This window comes from Sander lucioperca, chromosome 8 (genome assembly GCF_008315115.2).
Source record: "Sander lucioperca isolate FBNREF2018 chromosome 8, SLUC_FBN_1.2, whole genome shotgun sequence".
NCBI classification, from domain to species: Eukaryota; Metazoa; Chordata; class Actinopteri; order Perciformes; family Percidae; genus Sander; species Sander lucioperca.
In genome coordinates, this window is record NC_050180.1 from 3,034,903 (window position 1) to 3,058,385 (window position 23,483).

Sequence of the window (23,483 nt, forward strand, 5' to 3'; positions counted from 1 at the left end):
AGGACATTAGATGCCCAGAAAATGGCTGTAGACAGTATATTCAGATTTTTGGAGTGAGAAAAACAGATTTCCAACATCCCCTCTGTAAAAAAACGTTTAACAAAAGTCAACAAAATGAAACCAGATGTGAGCCTGGCTTTATTAAATGTGCAAAGTTCTGTTCTGTATTTTAATGCAAATTAGAACATTTTTAATAAGATAATACACCATTTGCATATTTAAACATAAAATTTGGGAACACTTGCAATAAAACAAATAATTGGTTAAGGTCAGTAATAAACTGGGGATATTTAATGGTGATTTCATAGTTAAAAATGTGCCCTGTTCACCTGCAGTGTCTGGCCTTAGGCAGAATGATCCTTAAATACTTATTTTATTATATTCATGAAACTGTAAGAATAGCAATATAATAATAATAATAATAATAATAATAATAATAATAATAATAATAACAATAATAATAATAATAATAATAATAATAATAATAATAATAATAATAATAATAATAATAAACCTTATGTATATAGCACTTTAAAAAATAAGTTAGATAGTGCTTACAAAGGCACCACAGGAACTCTCAAGCTGCTAGATTTGTAATAGATTGATCAATGTTTCATCAATGAGTGTTATGAGTTAGGTATGGATGAAAGATATATACCATACTATATAGCTTCCATTCATACCCACCTGTGTTTGACAAATATGTCTTTCTGTGTGTTGTGGTAACCCAACAAAGACTGGTGAGACTAGTTTTATTTGACTTATGAAAGGTTGTCTAAAAAAAAAATTAAAAAAAAATTTTATTCCTTAATTGTCACATACAATACTATGTGTTAAATATATAGATAGATAGATAGATAGATAGATAGATAGATAGACAGATACTTTTTTTATCCCGAGGGAAATTTCAGGCATCCAGTAGCTTAGACAATCGTAACACAACAAACACACATACACACATATATCTCACATTCATAAAAATCACTCACAGAAATTTAAAGAGTTAACAATTTAAGGTCTGGTATGGACTGACCATGTGATGCAATGACCATGATAAGGTGCTATGGTAGAGTGTGTGCAATGGTGGTAGTGCCAAAGTGAACAGTGCAGGGATTGAACAGTGCAATAGCTTATTATTAAATATTAACAGAACAATATATGACAGGGAATATGTGATAAGATGTAGATGTTATGACCACAGTCCAGATTGTGTAGGAGGGCTAATATAGCCTATAAGACAGTTGTACAGCAGACAAAGTGATATAATGGTAGGGGCTGAGAGAGACAGGCTCATGCTGAAAAGTCCATTTCTCCCCTCCCCCTTTGTGTGGTATTGAAGAGTGTACATTGTACTACTGTACAATGTAGTGAAATTCTATTACTGCATTTGACCCATCCTAAGTATTAGGAGCAGTGGACAGCTATAGCTATAGCTCTGGGGGTCAACTTGGGGTTCAGTGTCTCGCTCAGAGACACTGTGACAAGTCACCAGAGGAACCTGGGATTGACCTGCCAACCTTGTGGTTACAGAGTAACTATTCTACGTCCGAGCCACAAGCCATCCAATAATGTGAAGCTGCTACTGGCCAACAGTAACATACACTTTGAATTATGTTTAGATTATAAAAGTCAGATGTTTTTTTTAACATAAAGTGTAGTACACGTCGGCACGAGGAACGATTTTGTGTTTAGAACCGCAAGTGTGACCTGAATCACTAGCAGCAACGTTTAGCACCACAGAGGTTTCCAAAATCAGAATCAAAATCAGATTACAGATTTCAACTCATTTAACTGAACTGTTTTACACTGCAGTGTTCTTCCAAAGACTTAAGTTGTGCATATCTGGACTGATAATGCTTAATCTCTGTGGGACTTTTAACTCTTTTACTCTAGCAATCAACTGAGGTGTCATACAAAAGCCTCTCTTTGGAGTGGACAGCTATAGCTATAGCTCTGGGGGTCAACTTGGGGTTGACGAGTCCAGTGAAAGAGAAATATAAGAGAAATCCTGCAAAGTTTGGGTGGTAATTCAAATATCTCAGAGAAAAGATATAATATGTCAGAACAGGATAAACACATCACCACTGGAACTGATCCTCCAGGGAATTCATGTTCTCATAGGCAATACACAGAATAGCTTATGTAATGGCTTTGCAGGAAGCCAGGGAGAGCTGTTTTGAGTTTTTACCTTTTCTTTCTCTGCCCCCTAGTGGCCTCTGAGTCAATTACAGTAAAGAGCAAAATACACTGCTCAGCCTGGAAAACACATTGGTCTATGGAAAACACCGAGGCCGTTTCCCAATACCAAGAATGCAAAGAACAGACTTGTGTTCTTGGGGAGGACGTTCTTGCTAGTTGTACCTGGAAGAATGAACTTGCAAGTTCACAAGCACAGAAAACACTGTTAAGAGTTTGAGACGATGCATACTTCCTGTTATTGCTCAACCCCCCCAGCACAGAGGCTACCAGCAGGGCTCCAAAATAACAGCTAGAAATAAAAACCACAACAATATAACCACTTTATATTAAAACAATCTCCGGACAAGAAAACCTCACAATGTTACAACTATTGCAATAATATTGAAAAATAAATCTTATTGAGCTTTAATTTTATTGTTTATGGTTTAGCTCAAACACTCCTTACTTATTCAAAAGAGTGGAACATGATCCCTACTATTATTAGTGTATAAGTTTAAGTCAGTTTAAATTAAAAAATAAGTAGGCATGCACTGGTGTGTCCTATGTGTTCATGATCGTGATCATTTCTATATTATTGTAGTGCCCTGTATATGCCCAGGGAGATGGACATTAGCAATTCAAATTATAAAGGTTGGTGTCTCCCCTTTAGTCTACATAACATGTCAGCATGTTACCACTTTATGTACAACTCTTAATTTATCATACAGACTGAAACTCAACTTCTAATAAATCAGAAAACAAATACACCAAAAAAAAACTAAATCTATATATACGTAAATGTATAGCCTATGGCATAATTTAAACAAGTCTCCCGAAAAGAAACGTGTATATATCTCTCCCCCTTGTGTGTGTGTGTGTGTGTGTGTGTGTGTGTGTGTGTGTGTGTGTGTGTGTGTGTGTGCTTGTGGAGTTTAACTCTGAAAAGACAGTTAACCACAGGTTCCCATTAATCTTATGATGGACATGTGTTGTGATATTTAAACAAACGATCCGTCAACGGCGAAATAAAAGCCTCTTATTTACGGGACCGGTCTAAAAGACCTCCGGCTTCCAGCGGGGTCTCTGAGCGTGACTATCCGAGCGACGAGCTAGCGGCCGGGGCAGGCGCAAGCTGGCGGCCGCCTCACTTCACGGAGCTCCGAAAACTCCGAAAACCTTGGAGCAAATTGTCAATTCGGCAAAGATTTTCGCAAGACTGCCTATATTCGAAATCTAAACCGTTCATTTCTCGCCTAAAATGTGGTCAGAAGTTAATTTGGTGATGAATAAGATGGCGAAAATTGTTAAAATTGTCCCATTTTTGGGCTGTCTATGTACCGGAAACCCGACCATCATTGAATGCCGAAATGAATGTTGGGATACGGTTGCAGCGAAGTTCATACAAGTTACCAACCAATGCATCCTCGGTAAAATGGGCGTGTCAAGAACATTTCCGGGAATCTTAACTGTTCTTGGTGAAATGCGAACTTGTGTATTGGGACAGTACTTGGGCAACACGAGATGACGTTTCACAGGGACACAAGAACACAAGTCAATAAAAGAACACAGATTGAGAAACGGCCCGAGTGACGTTTGGTGCACTCACACAGGAAGTTACGTGACTTTGTCAAAACACCATCAATGCTTCAACTCTATCCAAAAACTATAATATAGTGACAACGTTTGGGAAATTAAGTGCCATCTAATACAATGATTTGCCATTTTCTGAATTGATATAAATGCTGACCTGCTATAGGGATAAGATAAGATAATAATATCTGAAAAGATAAATCTGTATTGATCCCAAAGAGAAAATAAGATCAAGTAGCCTAGAATGAGCAAAGCTTATACATATTAAGTCTGTACATAATTACGCAATTTGAGATAAACCAATGCTTACAATACAATGTATTCTGTATTCTGTATTTTCAACACTCAAATGTTGCAACAGGTATTCGGTGGTAAGACCTTTATTTTGAAGGTGAGACAGGAAGTGGCAGTGTCTAAATGCTTCTGGTTTGACGTCAGTGGGTAAAGTATTGACAGTACAGCGAAACAGCCAACTACGGGCTGCTTGAGATTTTTTCGGTTTTCCTTCTCGGACATTGAAACAACTCTCACACGCGCTGTGTGTCGGTAAGTGACTGAACAGTCAATATCATGACAAGAGATGTTTGTTTGTTTTTTAGCTGTTAGCTAACACCACTGTGTGAGTTAAAAATTCAGAACTGTCAGTAAACCAGCCAGTGTACGTTAGGCTACTGTAAATGTGGGTAGACTGACCTGTAGTTATTTTTACTAGGAAAACCACTGTTGAACAACTAGCAGTCAACTTCGTCAAAAAAAGAGCTAATCTCTGTAACGGTAATTTACATATCAGTTTAATACTCCATAATGTTTGCATTTATGTCAAAATTAAGTAAACTAACGTTATTCTTTGGACAGTTAACGTTATGCCAGCCTAAAAGTGGGTCAACTCTACTAGAACATGTAGCTACGTATGCCAGTTAGCTAATTAGTACCAGCTCGACATTTAAATTATTAACATGCTAATAGTCATATGAGCCTTATGCCATTGAATCCACTAGCTACGTGAGGAAACGAGGTACATTTTAATTGAAACTATCCCAATTTTATCAACAAGCTCTTTTGGCCTGGAAGTTATGTCATTCTCATAACTTTTCTCCACACAAGTCTATGTTATGGAGTAATGAATGCATCACTAAAGGGAACAAGTCATCTTCTGCACAAGTCTCTATTTGCAGAAATGGATCGATTGAGATATTATCTTCTTAAAAGAGCTTTTTGCCTGTAATAGACAATTACTATGAATCCTTTCTCAGAGAGAAGGCATTCCCGATAACGTTCAAAGAATATAACTCAATTTTCAAATCTATACCTAATGGTATTAGAATTAATGAAAAGTTATTAAAAAACAAAATGAAGTTCCTGGTTTTAATTTGACTCTTTATATAAACGGTATGGATATTACGAGCAGCAATTGTACTAATAAGCACATTAGAAAATGCTTTCTAAATTTAAAGAAAAATAACACCTCGTGGGAAATTTTTCTGTAATAATCATTTTTGTGATATTAACTGGCACGGGGCGTGGCTTGTTCCTTTTAGGTATTGCATCACGAACAAAGTTAGGGAATTACATTTGAAAATATTGCATAATGTATATCCTACGAACCTGTTCATGCCTGTTGATAATTATTGTAGTTTTTGTAAGACAGAATCGTTAACCCATCTTTTTTTATGGCTGTTCATTCTGTATTACATTCTGGAAAAGTTTTGAAAAATGATATGGTATCTAAAACAACAGCTAGGCCTACTCTACAATCACACTAGAGATTACCTATTTTGAATGTAAAGATAGAAATGTATCTGATGTTGTAAATCTCTTTATTTTATTAGGTACGTTCCAGATTCACAAAACAACATTGTCCAAATCAAGACCATGTTTTAAACTATTCCAAATTGAAACTGACATACACTTTGAGTCTCTTAAATTGGTACCAAATAAGAAAGCTATTTTAATAACTGATATCTACTCAAAACTATTTAATGAAGAACTCCTGCTGTCAATTTCATTCATGAAGTTTGTAAGTCTGTCACTTCTTTACTTTTGTATCTTTTTATTTGTTTCTGTTTAATTTATCATTCTCATACTTGTTTTCATGTTATATTATTTGCAATTATGTATGCATAGTTTTATATTTATGGAATGTGATGACTGAATGTTTGTAAATTGAATTCTAACTAAAAAATATTTTTTAAAAAGTACATTTTAAAGCTTAAACATTGAGTTAAGTATATCATCATTAAAAGTGAATTAAATAGAGAGAGATTTGGCGTTTCTTTAAGAAAATAAACATGCAGTACAGTGCAATATGTCTGAATGCTTCATACCCAATATAATGTACTGTTCTGTGATTTTTGGCAGTAACCATGAAGTCTACGGAGGGTGAGACAGACACACTACCTGGTGCTTTATGACTACGACAGGATGAAGTGTTTGCCTCTTGTTCTTTATCTCATATTACTTATTTATTCTGGTGAGTAAAGTCAAGTTCACTCAGAGAACTTAATTACATTTTTACAGCAACGTTTTTTGAATACCTCACATACCTATAACACGCCCACTTTAACAACAGTTATTAAGCTGATGACTCATTAAAGTGCCCTGCCAGGTGTGTCTCTCTACCTTCAGTTTGAGTCCCACTGTGTCATCACATGTTAACTTGTTCACACAGTGCTCGGTTCCCTTCTTGCTCCGGTCAATCTTTCCATCAAGTCTATCAACTTCCGTCATGAGCTGCGTTGGGATCCTGGTCCCAGCACGCCACCAGGAACATCCTACAACATTATCAGGAGGTAATTTTCCTGTCCACCATCTTGTTGACTGCTCTTATTTCCTACCACGCTAGACTGATGGCATTTTCTCCTTGGGTAGGAGGAAATGTAGCCAATCTTCTGCATCAACTCTTACTTGGCACACTGGCACAGTTATTTGCACTCATGGCTGATCTGTGCTATGAGACACGTTTGGCAACTTTCTGTGTTGTCTCTAAACATGTACTGTAGGAGCCAATTTGGCTAAACAGTTGGCCTGTTTACAACCTGTTGAATTGTCTGCCTCATTGAAATAGAATGAGACATTGGACTGTTTGCCATGGTCATTGACCATAGAATAGGGCTGCACGATATATCGTTATCGCAATATTAACTGGCGCAATATACACATTGTGAAAGGCTGCGACATATCACGATAGACACTCAGATATTTTTTGTGTTAGTTGAAAGAAAATCAGGGGCGATTCTAGTATCAGACCTTTAGGGGGTGCTCAGCCCCTAATGAGAATGTGACATGGATACAGTGCCTTGCCTTTAGTTGCTTACATTTCAATTTGGGTTCTAATCTGCACCATGAAATGACCAACTTCTTCTCTGGGGACTACCGACGTTAAACTACGCAACCAAGGAGATGGAGTCTCTATCTGATCTGTCAGAGGGAGAGCAGGAGAGCTCTCCCTCTGACAGATCAGATAGAGACTCAGCCAAAGGTGAAAGTCTGGCACAACCTCCTCTGATTGGCCAACACTACGTTTCTGTTAACCCTTTCCTTGACGGGGTTACAGGTGCGTAGCATCGGCTACAGACACACAGGATATTAAACCTGTTTCAAGCCCTTTGAACCTGTAACTGTTTGTCCTCTGTCACTAACAGACAAGTTTGCAAACTCTAACTTGAAGCACAAAAATGTATTTAAAAAAAAAAGAAAAGTTTTTTTTGTTTTATCATTTTTAGGGGGGGCTGAGATGAAATTTAGGGGGGCTTAAGCCCCCCCAAAAAGGGTCTAAAATCGCCCATGAAGAAAATATCAGCAGAAAACTGCACTTTAAAATGTAACTGTCGTTCTTTTTTAGTGTAGCCTTTTATATTCAATTCAATGTTGAATTTGTTCAATAAAATTATGTTGGAAATGATTTCCTTTTGTTTGTTTTAAATTCAACAAGCAATGTGTTGTATTTTAGCAGAATACTGAAAGCTGCAGAAAGGCAGAACTGAGAACACTTTAATATCTGTTTATTTATCGCAAGAAATATCGTTATCACGATATTCATCAACCTTATCGCATATCGCATATTTTCCTCATATCGTGCAGCCCTACTATAGAAATAGAACGAGTTAGCCTGCTACAATGGTTACAGTTCTTTCTAGGGGTTGTGCAATTAATCGAATTTGGATCGCGATTTCGATTTTAGCTCCTAACGATCACAAAAGAAGTAATCGAGAAAAACAATTATTATGCTGTTAAGTTCAGTAAATGTAACATCTTTCCAAAAGTCAATGAGCATTAGTGGTAAATAATTGTGATTTCAATATTGACCAAAATAAAAATAAAGTGATTATGATTTTTTCCATAATCAAAGAGTATAGAAGTACCAAGAGGCGAAACTCAATAGAACGTTGTGTTGCGTTCAGTCCAAGATGGCGGAGCTGCACTCTTTAGAACTTAACCATGACCGAGCTGCAGCTTGCAATGGAACGTTCTAAAGAGTGCAGCCCAGCCATCTTTGTCTGAACGCAACACAACATTCTATTGAGTTTCGCCTCTTGGTACTTATATACTCTTTGCCATAATCGAGATATATATATATATATAAAATTATATATAATTTTTTTTATATAATTTTTTGTTGTGGCGCTCTCAGATCTCAGAAATGACTATCCAATTCAATTTTATGTTTATATACTTTTTACATTATATACTGAGATTTAAATTCCTGTTTAAGTTTTGACCAATTTGTTGCTGCATCTAAAAGCTTTACCCTTCAATTGTGATTCCTGTTAATTTTGAAAAGAAATTGTAAGTTGCTGGTGGACGATTTATTAGTATTTAGCTATAAATCGAGGACTCTGTGTGTGCGTGTGTGTGTGTGTGTGTGTGTGTGTGTGTGTGTGTGTGTGTGTGTGTGTGTGTGTGTGTGTGTGTGTGTGTGTGTGCCCATAGCCTGATTCACTGACTGATTTGGCAGATCGTAGTTCAAAATAATGGAAAGTTTGACACTCTACATTTTCATGACAAATGACCAAACGCCACTGTGTAAAAGAGTCACAAGCTCTAGAACAATGGGGGGATAAGTGGACCCTTTTTTTTAACAAATCATATTTCTCCTTTAAAGAAAAAAATGTTCTTAGATGTATAAAATGTCCTCAGGATGCGTCCTGGGGACAGCTTCTGTGTGCCTTTTACTATGGAGACAGTAGAGAGATGGGGGCAGACCTTTAACAAAGGTCGTCGTGGTTCGTGGTTAGCCCCTAAAACCCCAAAGGTGGAAAGTAACAAATTACAGTCACTCGCGTTACTGTAATTGAGTCGTTTTTTTGTGTACTTTTACTTTTAAGAGTAGTTTTTAAAATCTGTAATTTTAATGTATGTTCTGATTGAAAATTTAAAATCCGTTACTGAGTGTAAAAAAAAGGAAATAACGTTTTGGCAAAATATCTGTCAACGAACTCATCCAAATGTTTATTGTCTTGTTTTTTTGTCTTGTTTTTTGCTTTGTTTTAAAGTTTTACTTTTTTGGCTCTGTTGCCTTAACAAATCGCAAAAGACTGTGATTTAATTAAAGTAGTATAAATAAGATATTTAAATAGGTATGAATATAAAAAAAAAGTATTTCTCCACTCGCTGTTAAAAAGTAACTTACTTTTACTCTGAGTACATTTTAAATTAACTACGTTTAACTAGGGCTGTCAGCATTAACGCGTTAATCGCGATGCGATTAAGGGCCGAGCATAATGCGTTCATTTCTTTTTAATCGTATTAATCGCATGACGCCATTTATTAATTTATTATTCACTCAGTTTTGCGTCGTGCCTAACAGGCTACTATTTTGCCGTACTTCCTCGTAACACATCCTGCTGCAGGAATAGCAACGCGGATTTCGGTGCCTCATTCTGGTACTGATATGTCTGCACTTCTCTCTGATGCTCTGAAACAGACGTTACAGGAAACAGAAACATTGCTGCACGTGATGCTAGTTAACACTATACTCAACAGCAGCTAACGTTAACCTACCGCTAGCTAGTTAACACTATACTCGACAGCAGCTAACATTAGCCTACCGCTAGCTAGTTAACACTATACTCAACAGCAGCTAACGTTAGCCTACCGCTAGCTAGTTAACACTATACTCAACAGCAGCTAACGTTAACCTACCGCTAGCTAGTTAACACTATACTCGACAGCAGCTAACATTAGCCTACTGCTAGCTAGTTAACACTATACTCGACAGCAGCTAACATTAGCCTACCGCTAGCTAGTTAACACTATACTCAACAGCAGCTAACGTTAACCTACCGCTAGCTAGTTAACACTATACTCAACAGCAGCTAACGTTAGCCTACCGCTAGCTAGTTAACACTATACTCAACAGCAGCTAACATTAGCCTACCGCTAGCTAGTAGCTGGATTAAACACGGTTACAACGCTAAACGGTGTAAAGTTTGTCTGTATTTCACTGTAGAGGATTCAACACTGGGATGTAACAATCTGCTGCTGCTGTTGTCGGAAAAACACAGACAGTGCGGTGCGTTCAATGAAACTGGTAATTTACAGCCTCGTGGTGCATTCAAAGTTGTTGTTAAATGCCCTTTTCCCATCTGGTGGTTGTTTTTGTCATTCAACAGCTATTTACTAGTGAAATAAGTTATTGTTATAGTGATTACATTATTATTAAACATTTAATTTTGACGATATGGGCTTAGCAATAAACAAGCCATTCTTTAATGTCGCCAACTGTTTAGTACCCATCTTTTTTTAACTTTCTTAAAAAAGTATCAGTTCATGCACTGTTAAGGCACCGGTAGCGTTTTAAAAGTACCACTTTAGCACCGGTATCCAAACCAAACAATACCCAACCCTAATATTGACTCTAGATTCAATTGTGTGACTAGATTAAATATATAATAAACAAATACAAATCTTAAAATCAAGTTCATAAAGTCATTTTCTTTCATTCATTGCATTCATTTGATTCCCAATCAAGATACACTGGTAAGAATTGCTTTCCATTGTTAATATGTACTTAAAAACAGTTCTGAAATGCAAAATAATAGAATTTTAATCATGTGATAAAACATGCGATTAATCGCGATTAACTATAGAAATTCAACGATTAATCGCGATTAAGAAAATGTAATCGTTTGACAGCCCTAGTTTTAACTTTTACTTGAGTAGAATATTCTTGTGCTCTTCCCACCTCTGTAAAACCCATGGGCTGCCAGGACGCCCCCAGCCTTTGTACTTGGAGTGAAACACAGAGGGCATTGCATATTTTCTAAACAATGAGAAGAACTCCCATACACTGTCTCGCTTAATGCTGAAATATTTATTGACAAAAAATGAAAAAAATTGTTCAAACAGCATTCATGTAAGAAAACAACAAGTGACTTAAACACTTGACATATCATTAATTCTACAGTGTTAGCAAAACATATTAAATCCATACTATACTGTAGGCAAGTCAGAAGAGAAAAGGACAAACATTCTGTTGGCTAGGGATAAGGATAAAACAGTGCAACGGACCAATAGACTTCATCAGTCAATACATATGTTATTCAACTTTGTAAGGGTTATAAACAAAAGAGAATCTAGGCATATACATTCTTCCTTTGCATTCAAAGCTAAGCATTTCATTTTTTACATTAGGGTTAGGATAATTATTTATCAAAGAATGGACAAAATCAATGGAGTTCTCTCAAAGTTCGTTTTTCCTTGCAAGTAGAGTCAGTTTTACAGCACTTCAGCAAATGGCTTAACAAAGAAACTGAAGCAAAACCGTTCTAAGCATCATTTTTCTAACAGTAAGTATGCTGAATTATTTCAGCTAAATATAAACATGATTATGTAAGAAGTGTACACAAGACAAAGGGTCATGTTTGACGTCATAGTCATTGGTGTTATTCTGCAGTCTTAAAGACATTAGTGCTGTGCAACTGCAGTCATTACGCAAAAATGTTGTATATATTTTTTTCATATTCACAAGGAAAATAGCAAGCATAAATACAAATATATGAAGAAAGAAGGTAAGGTAAAGAAAGAAGATATCATCGTAAACACTGATTTACATCAGTGTGACTTTCTCATGTTATCAGTGTTTATCAGCCTCTCTGAACAACCGCAACCTTTATTTTGGTCACGTTTTCAGTCAGTCCATGGTCTGTCTGACAATCTGCGGCTTCCTTTAGCGTCTTCTTGGATGGAATGTCAGACTATCTCTAACCTCTGCTTTCCTTGACCGTGGCTGAGTCGTTGTTTGTTTCCATCCATTAGGTATCTCGTGTGTGTGTGCAGTGCAGCTGTGACCACAGAGGGGCCGCCTGATAGTTTTAAAGGAACTGATGATTCAAGCGCTCTTATAAAAAGCTAAGGGGAGGGGATTTGAGTGTTCCTTTGTGTGTGCCTTTCAGTTTCAGGTGATCAAATGTTTGGTTTTGACAGTCATTGTGAAGGTTCACATTTCATTTGATTGTATTTGCCTGAATTTACAGAACTGAATAGACATGATTCATTGCTGGGTGGAACTTGTACTGGTAATATGATAATGTGTTTTGATGTTAGCAAGCTAATTAGCTCACCTCTTTACTATCTTACTAAATTTTAAAAGATAGGTCTGGGGATATTCTTCTGGAGGTTTTTCTTCTTGTCAACAAATCCTTTAATAAAGAGGATGTTGTGTGTGTCAAAGCCGGATATATCTTCTTCCTCTGTGCCATAGAGCTCCATTGTTGTCCAAAAACTATTGAAACACATCGATGAGCCACACTGTAGCACTGGGCGTCATGTCTCTTCATCACCACGAACACACACACTGTACTTTATTTGGACTCAATCCACATACACTGTTCTGCTGCCACAAACACTCTACAGTACTAAATGTGGATTAATCCGCTGCTGAAAATAGTCCCCAACAAATGCACTATTTCCTCCTGTTTGCTTAAAACTAGTGCCCGGCTGTTTTGGGAAATCCATTTATGAAAATTACGTATTAATTAGTGTTTGATGATATTGACACATTTTCGCCTTAAAAGTTGTTATGACAAGCATGTTAGCAAATGGCCTATTTGTACCAGAGGTAGATGCATAGACTGTACAAGTGAAGCCAAGACATCTGGATCGCCCCCTGGTGGCTGGCTGCAGTATAGGTCAACACCTATTCTGGGTTTTTTAGAACTATGCTCACATTGTCAGTTGTTTGCGAGTTAAAAAGTCTAAGAATGACATGTTGGTTGATTTTTTTTAAATCAAGGGCTGTCAAAATGAACGCGATAATAATGAGTTACAACACCACTATTTTTTTGACATGCGACTAAAGCACACACATTCTGTGATTTGGGCCTCGGGTTGCTCTGTAGTTTGGGAAATCGGAAAGCGATGCAGCAGTAACCTTATGAATGCCTAGCTGATGGCTAGCAGAAACAAAGCTCCTTGAGCAGAAATGGATAACAAAAGGGTCTTTTGAACGGCAAGTTGAGTTTCAAAGCCCTTCCAGATGGTTCATGAATGCCCAAACAAAAAATATTTTCTTGATGCTAAATATGTCTTTTAGCTGTCAAAATATCTAATGTTAGCAAAAGAAAACTAATAAATTATACAAATATAACTTTTCATCCATCCACACGACATTCAGTACACCTCCAAATGAGGCCACGCCCATTTAGGAGACAGGAAGTGTGTTCTGTGTATTACCATTGGCGCTGCTTGAAATGCGCTGTTTTTAGTATAGAGGATCGTTGATAATATGCCATGTGCTCATATGTGCCCAGCTGTTGTTGCTTATTGGGCTCGAGTTTGCCAAATATTACATACAGTTCCTTTGAGGTTATTCTGGAGAATATTCTAGACAGTATTTGTCATTGTTTTAGATTGTTGCAATAATAATAAACATTTGCATAAAACATGCATATTTGTCCGCTCCCATGTTGATAAGAGCATTAAAAACCTGAAAAATATCCCTTTTAAAATACATTAAGAACAGATAAAAAATGTGCGGTTAACTTGTGATTAATCGCAAGTTAACTATGGACAGTCATGCGATTAATTGCAATTAAGTATCAACATTTTTGAGAAGGGTCCCTCACATTTGGTTATTAAAGAATTGGGATCAAGACGTGTCAAATATTACCTCGAACACTGGAGTTTCTGTGCTTCAGTTTCGATAATCATATTCACCTATCAACTGACGTGATAGTTTTGTTACCTGCTAGGCCATACTGAGAGAAATGTAAGCATGACATAATGTTTGTGCTCTGTTTCTCTTTTTGTGCAGGGTGAACAAAAGAGAACCAAAACGGCTACAGTCTACTAACAGAACATCATTTAAGATAAGGCTTCCACGCTACTACGTGCAATATGCCCTGACTATCCAGGCGTCCCACAACCAAAGCGTGTCGCCAGAGTCCAGCAAACTCTTCTTCAACCCTTCCACAGACAGTACGTTGATGTCAGAGTCTTTTGAGTTACATGCTTGTTGCCTTGGCTTTGTTGAATGACATATTGTGATTTGTTGCTCACATATAAGAGTCTCACTGATTCTGCCAGAGAAAGTTTAATCACTGCAGCATCAATTAAAAGTGTAGGCCAGTTAAAGAAAGTATAGCAAATCAGAATCAGAAAAGGGTTTATTGCTGTGTCCACAATAAGTTGTGTCCGAGGTGAAATTGGGGTGAGATTGGCGACAATCGTTCCTGCCCACCTCAGCGTCCGGGAGGCATACAGGTCTGGGAGAGACAGCCGATTGCAGCCAATCACCTTCTCAGCAGAGTGGATGGTACGCTGCAGTCTGCCCCTTGTCCTTAGCAGTGGCAGCAGTGTACCAGATGGTGATGGAGCAGGTGAATGATGGCAGTGTAGAAGTGCACCATCATTGTCACCATCAGGTTGAACTTCTTCATGTGCCGCAGGAAGTACATCCTCTGTTGGGCTTTTTTGATGAGGGAGCTGGTTGTCCTGTGAGATGATGGAGCCCAGGAACAGAAGGACTGAGGAGTCACCCAGGGTGACGGGGGCGGGTGTCACATAGTCTGTTTCCATGCACCAGTTTTTATGTGCATTTTAAATGTACACCTAAAAGTGGACCTAAACGTCCACTGATTAGACGAAAAGTAGCGGCCAATGAAAACATCAGTTCTGGTTTGAGATCTTTCCATCATGTTTTACAAATTGTTTTCATCGTGGTAGTAAACCTTTGTTTGAGGTTTGACTTGGCTCTTAGATGGAGAATTATTTAATTACCGAAATACAAGCATAACATGCTGTAGTCAAGGACTAAACCTTGAGAAGAAGCAGCACCATATGAGCAGCTGACTCAAATTGAATACAGATATAGTCCCATTTTCTCCTTTAGCTGGCATAGAGCATTGGTCAGAATCTTGGTTAGTGATATTAAAAAAACAGCAGCAGAGTGAACCAAAAACATGCCATATAATTGGAATGCACAAATTCAGAAATACACAAATTTAAAAAAGAATGTCTTTTCTTCTTGTCACAAGCCACAATAGGTCCTCCAGAAGTCTCCCTGACTGGATGTGGAAACTGCATCCAAATCAACATTTCACTCCCTAAAGCTGAACGTGGCTCAGGAATCGAGAATCAAGATATCAAGGCAGTGTTCAATCCTCAATTCGAAGTCTTGTGGAGGAAACCTAAAGAAGCTGTGGTAAGACATCCATTTCTGACATATGGCAAACCACACATTTCTTCTAATAATTCTGAATTCTAAGTTCTCATTAGGTATTACATTTTATATATCATTTCTCTATAAAGGTAATTTGGCACTCCAATTAATACTTTTTATTGCCACACGGACATTTCTTCATTTTTCACAGGCAAGATTGCTGAAGGAACATTACTGTGTCGTTTTTTTCGTGTGGTGAGCACGAATTTTAATTTAATGTATTTAAATGGGAAGCATATTTTGTGATCACAGAACGATTACGGTAGCGAGTAGTATTGATAAGGCGAAAATACGCGCAGGGAGGTTGGTCGGGGTGGTGGATGGGTCAAACAACACAGGACTTTCACCCCGGACACCGGGGATCGCGTCCCGCGTGTTGCAGTTCCTTTCCGTGTTATTCTCTTCCTAACCACAACCGTCCCGTTGTTGTCGGCGTGTCCTGCGTATGGCAGTTCCTTTCCCAGTTCTTCTTTCCCTAACCACAACCGTCCCGTTGTTGTGGCTGGCGTGTGGCGTTTCATGTCCCCGTTGCGTGCCACAGAGACCGCGGATTGTGTCCCTGTGGCCGAGGATCGCATCTTGCGTGTGGCGGGTCTGTGTCCCGTTGTTGTCGCCGGCGTGTGGCGTTTAATTTCCCCGTTGTGGCATCCCCCAGAGCAGCCCAGTGTCATGACGTGAAATGGTAACGTTCTAAAATCGTGACCTGTACACGAATCAATAAATCAAAATTTCACGAACTGGCGTGAGACCGGGTTGGACTAACAGACCCTTTTCACAGCAGACATTTTCGACACAGGTGGAAATAACACCCATCACAGGGGCCCCATTCCATTTAGTGTCCCAGTAAGCCATGTCAGTGAGTAAGCATGGACAATATCAGAGCCCTGAAACTGGCTCACCTGAATGAAATGCAGCCATCATTAGTGCTTTTGCTGCTTCGACAAGTCTGTCTGTGGTGACAAGGGAATATTAGTTCTATTATCCAAATTGCTTATGTCTCTTGCCTTTCGGGTTTAACTGCGGACATTTCTTCTTCCAGAGCAGCTCTGCCTCGGACAAAACTTAGAACTAAAACTCCAATCTTCTCTTTGGAGTGGAAATGGTGGCATCTGCGACCTCAGCACTCTGTGCGGTACTCCGTGATTCGGTCACGTAGAGTTCCCTGTGCCAACAGTGAGAACTCTTATTCAGCAGCAGCTCATATCTTCAAAGATATTTGTTATGATACCATAGATGTCGCATGACTGCTTGGAAAGATAAAATGATTACCCAGGGTGAAACCGAGATTTAAAGTGCTATTGTGTTATATATTTTTATATGTTATAGGTTTACAAAGTGAAAAAGCCCAAAGTCCACCCCAAAGGGACTTACCATCTCCAACAGAAAACACTGTTCACAAACTGCTCCAAACAGCTCTATTGTAGTCCAGCCTTTACTTCAGAGACAAACTTTATCACACCTTATAATGCTCACCTAGCTAGAACTTAAAATCCTTCTCCTGACCTAGAAAAACTCTTAATGGTCAGGCACCATCATATCTTAAAGAGCTCATAGTACCTTATTGTTCTACTAGAGCACTGCACTCCCAGAATGCAGAGTTACTTGTGGTTCCTAGAGTCTCTAAAAGTAGAATGGGAGCCAGAGGCTTCAGCTATCAGGCTCCTCTCCTGTGGAACCAGCTCCCAGTCTGGGTTCGGGAGGCAAACACCGTCACCACATTTAAGAGTAAACTTAAAACTCTCTTTGATACAGCTTATAGTTAGGGAGTGAGGAGTTGCAGCATTTGCCTAGACAAGCGGGGGAGGGTGTATAGCTACAGAGACGTCACTTCTCTGCTTTTCTTCATTGTCGTCAGATTAATCTACCAACCCTTATAGAACTGGCTCAGGTTTGCCATGGACCAGCTCTTAATTATGCTGTTATAGTTTTAGACTGCCGGGGGACTTCCTTTGATACACTGAGCTCTTCTCTCTTTCCATCTGTGTGCATCCATGTAATGTAAACCATGCATCCATAAAATTGAATTTAATTGATAGCTGCTAGCATGGCACGCCCTCATACTCTGCTTCTGACTGGCTAGTAGTCCTTACCTAGGTACTGTCAGGGCACGCCCTCATACTCTGCTTCTGACTGGCTAGTAGTCCTTACCTAGCTACCGCGCATGAGCGACTCCCAACAAAGATGGAACAGAAGTGAGAGGTCTCACTCTGTAGCTAAAACAGAGAGCTCAACACACAGGGTGAAAAGAGGAGCTGCAGCAATGAGCAGTACAACAAAAATATGGTGTTTTTTGAAAATTAAACCATGTAAACCTATTCTGGTACAACCTCTAAATACAATTATGAATCTGAAAATGAGCATAATATGAGGTTTTTTAATCTAATCACGCAGTAGGTTAATGTACGGAGTGCTGAGGTCACGGATAAGGCTCAAATGGAAATTCATTTAAACTAATTTATTTCTCCATATTTAACCTGCAGGAGTCCATCATAACATCAGACAGCCTTTATAACCTGACCAACCTACAGATTGGTACGGAGTACTGTGTACAGGTGCGCATGAAGATTAATGTGAACAAAAACACCTTACCATCCACTTGGAATTGTACCTTCACTAGCATTGTGGAACCAAGAGGTGAGCTGAACTTTCAGAGCTTTCAGAGTTTATTATGTTGTGATGATGTGTGTTATTAACGGTTAGGTTTAGGATAAGATTTTGAATTGAATGGGCTCTATTGTCAAATAAAGGGGTGAAGAGCAGTTAAGTGACCCAAGCCAGTGCAAGTGCTGTTTTGGTAATTTCATGGCCAGGGGTTCCTGATACACCTGCAACACACCAGTAACACACTTGGTTACATGTTAGCATCACAAGGAATTTATTATCATACATTACAGGTGGGCATTTTACGGGCTGCAACAACTGTAGCCAACTGCATTCGATGCTTTCATCCCATTTTCCTGCATGACAGTTTTAGAACCCTGCACGGGGGTTGTTCCTCTATGGAAAAATATTATCTAGGATGTTTATAGTTTCATGTATGTTTACAGCAGCTTACATATGCTGCCAAGAGCAGATGATGTCTCTTTTTGAGTTCACATTGTTTAAAATCCGACAGTCCAAAGGTTTCCTTGTGTGATAACAAGTAATCAGAATCAGGTTTATTGACAAGTATGTTTTCATATAAAAGGAATTAGCTTGTGTTTTGGTGCATAGACAAGAAACAAATAGAAAACCTTCCAATAAAAGTATGTTAAAATTATGTTATTATAATTATATTACTAAAGACTATATAATAAGTACAATGCAACTGTTTAAAATGAGAGAGCTATACGGGAATGTGCAAAGATGACCCATACATTAACCATATACAAATACAACCGTAATGCTATACGTGAAATGAAAAATGTGGTTATATTTCATTTACATTTGGCAAGTCAAAAGTTGTCTATTCAATCCTGATTATGCTAAAATACATAAACTGGCAGTACGCCATACCAGGGGATACTCACACACTTGTTTCCCCCCGGTTACCTTGTCCTTTTGGATTGATAAGAGGAGAGCGGAACGATAGGAACTGAAAGTTACCACACAAGTTGCACTAGTTGCAGTCCGCCTGCAAAAAACTCTATATCCTGGTCACACTTTTGTTACTTTTTGTTACATGGTACATTGTTACATGGTACCGGAGAAGTAAATAGACAGTGCATGGCACTAATACTTCCAGATTAATGATATATGACTGTGTGTGTGTATGTGTGCATGTCTTCAGACCTTTCTGTTTTAGGTGCAGTTGCTGCTTCTCTGATTTTGGCTATCTGTGTCCTGATGAGCTCCACGTTTTGCCTCTGTTACACTGGATTCCTTTGTAAACAGAATGCTCTGCCCAGAGTACTACATGTAAGACACTTTTGTATTTGTCTATAATATCTATCAATCTTATCTGTTTATCCATCCATCCATTATACATTATGTCATTCCTTCATACATCATGTCATTCCATCATGTCATTCCTTCATACATTATGTCATTCCATTATACATCATGTCATTCCTTCATACATTGTCATTCCATCATGTCATTCCTTCATACATTATGTCATTCCTTCATACATCATGTCATTCCATCATACATCATGTCATTCCATTATACACCATGTCATTCCTTCATACATCATGTTTTTCCATCATACATCATGTCATTCCTTCATACATCATGTCATTCCATCATACATCATGTCATTCCATCATGTCATTCCATCATACATCATGTCATTCCTTCATACATCATGTCATTCCATCATACATCATGTCATTCCATCATACATCATGTCATTCCATCATACATCATGTCATTCAATTATACATCATGTCATTCAATTATACATCATGTCATTCAATTATACATCATGTCATTCAATTATACATCATGTCATTCAATTATACATCATGTCATTCAATTATACATCATGTCATTCAATTATACATCATGTCATTCAATTATACATCATGTCATTCAATTATACATCATGTCATTCCTTCATACATCATGTCATTCCATCATACATCATGTCATTCCTTCATACATCATGTCATTCCATCATACATCATGTCATTCAATTATACATCATGTCATTCAATTATACATCATGTCATTCCTTCATACATCATGTCATTCCATCATACATCATGTCATTCCATCATACATCATGTCATTCAATTATACATCATGTCATTCAATTATACATCATGTCATTCCATCATACATCATGTCATTCAATTATACATCATGTCATTCAATTATACATCATGTCATTCCATCATACATCATGTCATTCCATCATACATCATGTCATTCCATTATACATCTTGTCACTCCAGTGTACATCATGTCATTTTATTGTTCATCATGCCATAAAACATTTCAATTCTATGCTTCATACACTGACAGTGACTGACAGACCAGCTTTTTGTTAGGGGATGACTCACTCGCTGCTGTTTAATAATAATAATAGTAATAACTTTTATTTACATAGCGCCTTTTCATGAAACCCAAGGACACTTATTTATTTATTTAGGAGATACTGTAGCTGAAATTTAACCCTCATGTTTCACACTTAACATTTGGTTCCAGCACCATACTTTTATTTGGTTAAATAGATAATGCCATACTGTATTTAGCACGGATGGTGCATCTTTGAGTTAGCGTATCTATTACCCTGTCTCACTGTTATTTCCCCTCCGTTCCTTTGTTCCCTTTTTGCCACTCTAGGATACTCTGAGCCAAGGCTACACCCTGACACCAGAGAGAACAATCCCTGACAATATCTCCATCAGCGCAGGGGTGGAGAAACCGAGAAAGCTCAACAATCCCAGAACTCCACAACCTGCCTCCAGGGGCAGTAACTCGGATGGGGAGGATGAAGAGGAAGAGGAACACGTCTACATGGACAGAGCTGTAGAGCTTTCCTCAGGTGAAAGTTCCTGCCAAAACTCTGTTGATGTGTCGGGGAACAGCAAGGTGGCTGCATCAGGGGGCTCTGGGAGTTTGACAGTAGAGACAGAGGTACCGGACACAGAGTTTGAGGTTGAGGTCACACATGGGCGCCTTGATCGAGACGAGGACAAAGCTGAAGGAGCGGAGGTTTCTCTCATGCCTGAGGTACATGTCACAGTTGAAGTGGATGAGGAGGAGGATAAGGAGGAAGTGTGTGAGAGCTCAGGCAATATAAATCTGTTCTCAGTCACCCTAGCTGCACTGGCTGTATGCGAGGAAGGGGAGGAGGAGGAGCAGAATACAAGAGATTCTCTTGCAGACTTTTTGTCCGATCTGGAGCCTCTACTGCCCGCAGACTCAAAATGGACTTTGAGCCACAGAGACTCACAAACTGAGTCAGATGATCAGACAACTGTGGCATTAATGCTGCGTACACAAGAAGACATCACTGCGACTGGGTCTGAAGGCAGACATGCACACATTTTTCCCTGTGACGGTGAGCATGAAGAGACACAGGAAGAGGACAAGGAGGAGGATGAGGAAGAGGAATTCTCCGGATATATGAGACACACATGATAAGTTGCTATGACGTGTGTTACTGTATGTGTATAAGTAGCATTAATGAATTTCTTCCCAGCAAGTAGATTCCGTTCTTTTTGAGGGAAAGTTGCAACTGAAATATTTGAATGTAGTTTTGGTGCTCTGATTTCCTAATATTAAGGAAAAGCAAGAACACAAGACATACATTTCTCCTGCAGCTACAATGCCATGGTTGCCACCTGCACTTCACATATTGAAGTTCTTGGAATTGCCAGTTTCTGACTTGTAAATAGCGTTCTTGTAAACATCCAAGTCCTAACTGAAACTTTTCTGAGAGCTCGGCTATATACGACTTAATAATACGGAACAGCCTATAAAAGCCAAACAAATAAAGATACCTCACATTAGCCTAAGCCAAATTTGATGAAAATAATGTTATATGATTATATTTCACAGCAGACATTTTGGTCTGTCATAGTAGCACAAGCACAGGAGTTACTAATAATGATGGCTCTGTTCAATCCAAGTGTCCCAGTAAGCCGCGAGCCACAATGAGCCAGCATGGCCAATACAACTGAAGCAGATCAATGGAATTCAGACATTTTTTATTTACAAAACTCAACTCCGCAATCATACAACCATCTCGAGTTCACTGATGGCATGAACACTCACAAGTTCACAAATGGGAATCTCTCCCATGTATTTTATATACCCTCCTTTGGGCATTTTCCAAAAATATGGAAATTAAAAGAAATCTAGAGATGTGTCGCCAGATTATACTACACATGATGTGTTCACTTTCGAAAAGTGGCCCAATTAGGTTATTTATACGACCAAAACCCACTTTTTTTTTTAGTGTGATATTGATTGTCCCACAATGCACTAATGAAAATTGAGGCAATACTCACAGGAAATTCTATTCCAAAGTTGCAGTTTGACATTAACAGTTGGTGCACATATTGTATAATGTCCTGTTAGTACAAAAAAATGTATGTGGATGTTTGTACTTGTATACTAACTACACGAACAGTGAAAGTATGTAGTTAGTATATACTTTATACAATTCATATGTCGGCCTAGTATGGAACACAGCTCACTGAAGGAGGTCACACCAGAAAGGAAATGGTACTGTATAACTTGAGGGACTAACCATAGACTGTACATAAAGAGATGTAAACAGTGAGAAGATAAAATAGTGGAGGTTTTGGCTATGATGTGAATACATGTGTATGCTGTTCCCTTACAATGCTGAATGTTAGATGTTGTTCATCATCAGAATTGCCTGAGTAGTTGTAATCTGAATTTTGCACACCACTGATGGTTAATTGTTGAACAATTATGGCCTCTATGCCTTGCAAACAACAGACAACTGAAGCTGCGCTCACTGCGCTGCCTCCCTCCCTCCCTCGTTGTATTCTAGCAGTCTATCTTACTTATACTAGGTCACGTGATTTCCTATCACCAACCCTGTTGTCAGATGCTGCCTTCACATACCGGCGGACAAATATAAATCACTATGCTAGATCGGATCCGCTAGACGCATCGACGTCACCCGCCTTATTCTGCCTTGCTTTACCCTACGTCGACCATTCTAGCAGATCCGATTTAGAATATACCACGGCCCCAAAAGGCGCAAAATACAACTGATAATGTTTTCTGCTAACGTTACCCGAAATCGGGAAAACATAAATTTGAAGGTGCCGTCATGTCACCCCCTGTCTGCTGGATAATGCATGCTGATTATTATGTTTTCTATTTATTTGTAATTGTGTAAAATACCTTTACCTATTAAGACTATTTTGTTGTGTGTCTTGTTTTTATGTTGTAAAGTATCGCTGTTAAATTTGTAGATGCCAAATTTTCTACATTCTACCTAATAACAAAACACATTCCTGATGTACATCGTCTTTCTTACATACAGTGAAAGTTGCTCTATTCCTGAAAAATAAAGCAACTAACGTTATAGCTGAAAACGTGTTTACAATTTTGTGTTGTCCTTATTTTTTTAACTATCCAGTCAGTG

General features: G+C 38.4%; 1 protein-coding gene across 3 annotated transcripts; it reads left to right on the top strand.

The window, feature by feature from the left end:
* The first annotated feature begins 4,194 nt into the window (after positions 1–4,194).
* Positions 4,195–23,427, top strand: LOC116043182 (interleukin-20 receptor subunit alpha-like). 3 transcript variants are annotated; one of them, XR_004897974.1, is made up of 9 exons: positions 4,195–4,314; positions 6,127–6,238; positions 6,437–6,557; positions 14,021–14,184; positions 15,243–15,409; positions 17,908–18,061; positions 19,197–19,324; positions 20,696–21,988; positions 22,317–23,427. XR_004897974.1 is itself a non-coding variant. In XM_031289686.2 (9 exons), the coding sequence occupies exons 3-9, from the start codon at positions 6,190–6,192 to the stop codon at positions 21,494–21,496; spliced, it is 1,584 nt and encodes a 527-aa protein (XP_031145546.1). In that variant the 5' UTR covers positions 4,195–4,314; positions 5,598–5,785; positions 6,127–6,189; the 3' UTR covers positions 21,497–23,427. The 3 variants fall into 3 exon arrangements, 2 of the variants coding, with proteins under 2 accessions (XP_031145546.1, XP_031145545.1); XM_031289686.2 differs by adding an exon at positions 5,598–5,785 and having other exon boundaries at positions 20,696–23,427; XM_031289685.2 differs by having other exon boundaries at positions 20,696–23,427.
* Positions 23,428–23,483: the final 56 nt, after the last annotated feature.

Coding starts and splice junctions, on each gene's coding strand:
- LOC116043182 (XM_031289686.2), top strand. CDS start 6,190: ATGAAGTGTTTGCCTCTTGTTCTTTATCTCATATTACTTATTTATTCT. Junction 6,239..6,436: donor CATATTACTTATTTATTCTG/GTGAGTAAAGTC, acceptor TTGTTCACACAG/TGCTCGGTTCCCTTCTTGCT. Junction 19,325..20,695: donor CTCTGCCCAGAGTACTACAT/GTAAGACACTTT, acceptor TTGCCACTCTAG/GATACTCTGAGCCAAGGCTA.